Raw genomic sequence first — 2,500 nt, 5'->3', positions numbered from 1 at the left:
GGCGTGGCGGCGCTCGGCGTCGTCCCGCCGCAGGGAGAGGGGCGCCAGGGCGGGAGCCGCCAGGCCTTGGGGTCCGGAGATGGGGGGGGAGTAGGGCAGGGGCGGGGGGGCGAGGCCGGAGGAGATGGAAGAGGCGGTAGGCGGCTGCAGGCCGGCGAGGGCCGGCAGGTAGGGCTGCAGGCTGCTCAGGTAGGGCGCCGCCTCCAGTTTGGAACGCTGGGAGAGCTGGGCCAGCACGGAGGTGAAGGAGGGCGTGTAGGGCAGGAGGTGCGGGGCCAGTGCGGGCGGCCTGTACTGCAGGTCGCGCAGGGCGGCGAGGGAAGGGTGCATGTACGGGGAGCCGGGCAGCAGCGCCTGGGGAGCGGCAGCGGCGGCAGCGGCGGCCACGGCGTTAGCGGAGGCGACGGAGGTGGGCGGCAAGTAGGACGAGGGCGGCACGCGGGCGCCGTGGAACATGGAGGTAGGGTCCAGGTGCTTGGGTGAGGGCGGGTAGCCCAGGCCGGCGAAGGGGCTGGAGATGGTGGGCGGCAGCGCGGGCGTCTGCAGGGGCAGGGGCGCCGAGGGCGGGAAGGCGCCGTAGGGGTGCGTCGAGGGTCCCACCTTCTCCTGCTTCCTCCACTTGGCGCGCCGGTTCTGGAACCACACCTGCGCAAACAAACAAACAAACAGACGTCAGTAATTGTGACTTTTTGAACGGCAGAATCAGTGTTGCAGACATAGATTAGAGTGGGTGTCATAAATCAATTATATCGTGGTTAATGTTCCTTAATTTACCCCGCCGGGTTCTGCGCCGGTTCAGGACCAATAACAACACATGATTTATTAAAGCTTATCATGACAGCCTCTCCAAGGCCGACCTTGGGGCTGGAGGCTCACTTGGCGGAGGAATCGCTCTTTGCGGCGAATTAAAAGGGCCAGAGCGGGACGCGAAGGATAACATTATACCTGCCTAACTATTCATTAATCTATCTTTCGATCGATTATATCTACGGCGTATGCATAAACTAGCAAGTGTTGGGGTCTCTTTCCCACCCCCCATTCCCTCCTCCCCCCAACCGCATCCCCCCCTTCTCTGCGTGATTCTCAATCGTCTCTCAACTCGCGTAGACAACCGCTGCTATGAGTTACTAGTATTATTACCGCTATATCAGGAGAAAATTTAATTTCCTATGACAGCTTAATTCCTTTCTACTTTATTTGTGTGAGTGATGGTAAGGAGAGGGAGAGGGCAATAGGAGGGGGTGGGGCAGTATGAGGGGGAGGGCTGTAGGAGGGGGTAGCAGTAACTCCTTAGGAGTGTCTTTTACACAAGCGTTTGTTCTAAATTCGGTTTCTCACATGCAGTCTCTCTCTCTCTCTCTCTCTCTCTCTCTCTCTCTCTCTCTCTCTCTCTCTCTCTCTCTCTCTCTCTCTCTCTCTCTCTCTCTCTCTCTCTCTCTCTCTCTCTCTCTCTCTCTCTCTCTCTCTCTCTCTCGTTACACTTCTCAACATCTTTGTCCGTCCATTTCTCCTCTACGGCAAAGTAAGCAATAGGGAAAACATGAAGTAAACAAATGAAAGAAAGTGTGCGCAGGCGACATAAGTGGAGCATTTTCGCTGAACTGAAACATTTCCCGCCAGTCGTATTTATAGGCCAAAAACACCGCCTTAATTGAACAAGAGCCACATATCATAACAGGGGTAATTAAACGGGGTAATTATCTGCCCATTCCTCCTCGGAGCTGTCATTATCGGTCAGGAAAAAAAGAAGAAAAAAGAGGATGAATTTGATAACGTGCAGCTGTTGACGGCCACTGGGCGAATGGAGGGATTAGGGGGGGGGGGAGAAAAGGATGATAGATAGAAAGAGAGAGAGAGAGATAGAGAGATAGAGAGAGAGAGAGAGAGAGAGAGAGAGAGAGAGTGAGTGAGTGAGTGAGACAAAGAGAAAGAGAAAGAGAGAGAGACACAGAGAGAGAGAGAGAGAGAAAAGAGAAAGAAAAAGAGAAAGAGAGAGAGAAAGAGAAAGAATAAGAGAAAGAGAGAGAGAGAGAGAAAGCAGTTTTAAAGAGGTGTGTGTATGATCTTCACCTCATGTCGCCTTTGTGCTAAGTGACTCCCTCGCTCTGTAATTTCGCGATCGTAATGGGTTAAATTGGCGCGTCCCTCTTTTCTTTCCGCTAATCCTTTCCTCTCTCCCTCCTCCTCCTCCCCCTCCTCCTCCTCTCCCCTTCCCTATGTCCCCGTGCGTCAAGAAAGTCCAATATAAACCCTCCCGGTCCCAATTACATGTAATCCATTAACTTGAGTTCTGGCCAATTTGGTCTTTCCGGCGGCCAATTTCATCGTCCACGAGGAGGACGCGATGGCGACCCCGTTACAGCGACCGGCGGCGGAGGAGCAGCGGCGCAAGTGTTCGGCGAAACGGACGCGCAAATTCGGCAAACAGCTGCGTTTCGGTTTGTTGTGGGCGCGCCGTAACATCTTCACTCAGGGAAGGTGCATGCGAAGCTGATGGGGG

The 2,500-nt window shown here is 54.7% G+C and overlaps 1 protein-coding gene across 1 annotated transcript in view; it reads right to left on the bottom strand.

The window, feature by feature from the left end:
- The window catches only part of LOC122251821 (uncharacterized), a 9,353-nt gene that overhangs the window by 1,022 nt on the left and 5,831 nt on the right, over positions 1-2,500 (bottom strand). The window contains exon 4 of the mRNA XM_043013987.2: positions 1-645. This exon is cut by the window's left edge and continues 1,022 nt beyond it. Within this exon, the coding sequence (XP_042869921.1) occupies positions 1-645 (645 nt within the window). The remainder of the gene's footprint in view (positions 646-2,500) is intronic.

The sequence above is a fragment of the Penaeus japonicus genome, unplaced genomic scaffold, assembly GCF_977035675.1.
Source record: "Penaeus japonicus unplaced genomic scaffold, GWHDUDI00000001_assembly GWHDUDI00000042, whole genome shotgun sequence".
Taxonomy (NCBI): Eukaryota; Metazoa; Arthropoda; class Malacostraca; order Decapoda; family Penaeidae; genus Penaeus; species Penaeus japonicus.
This window is presented reverse-complemented; position numbering and strand designations above follow the sequence as displayed.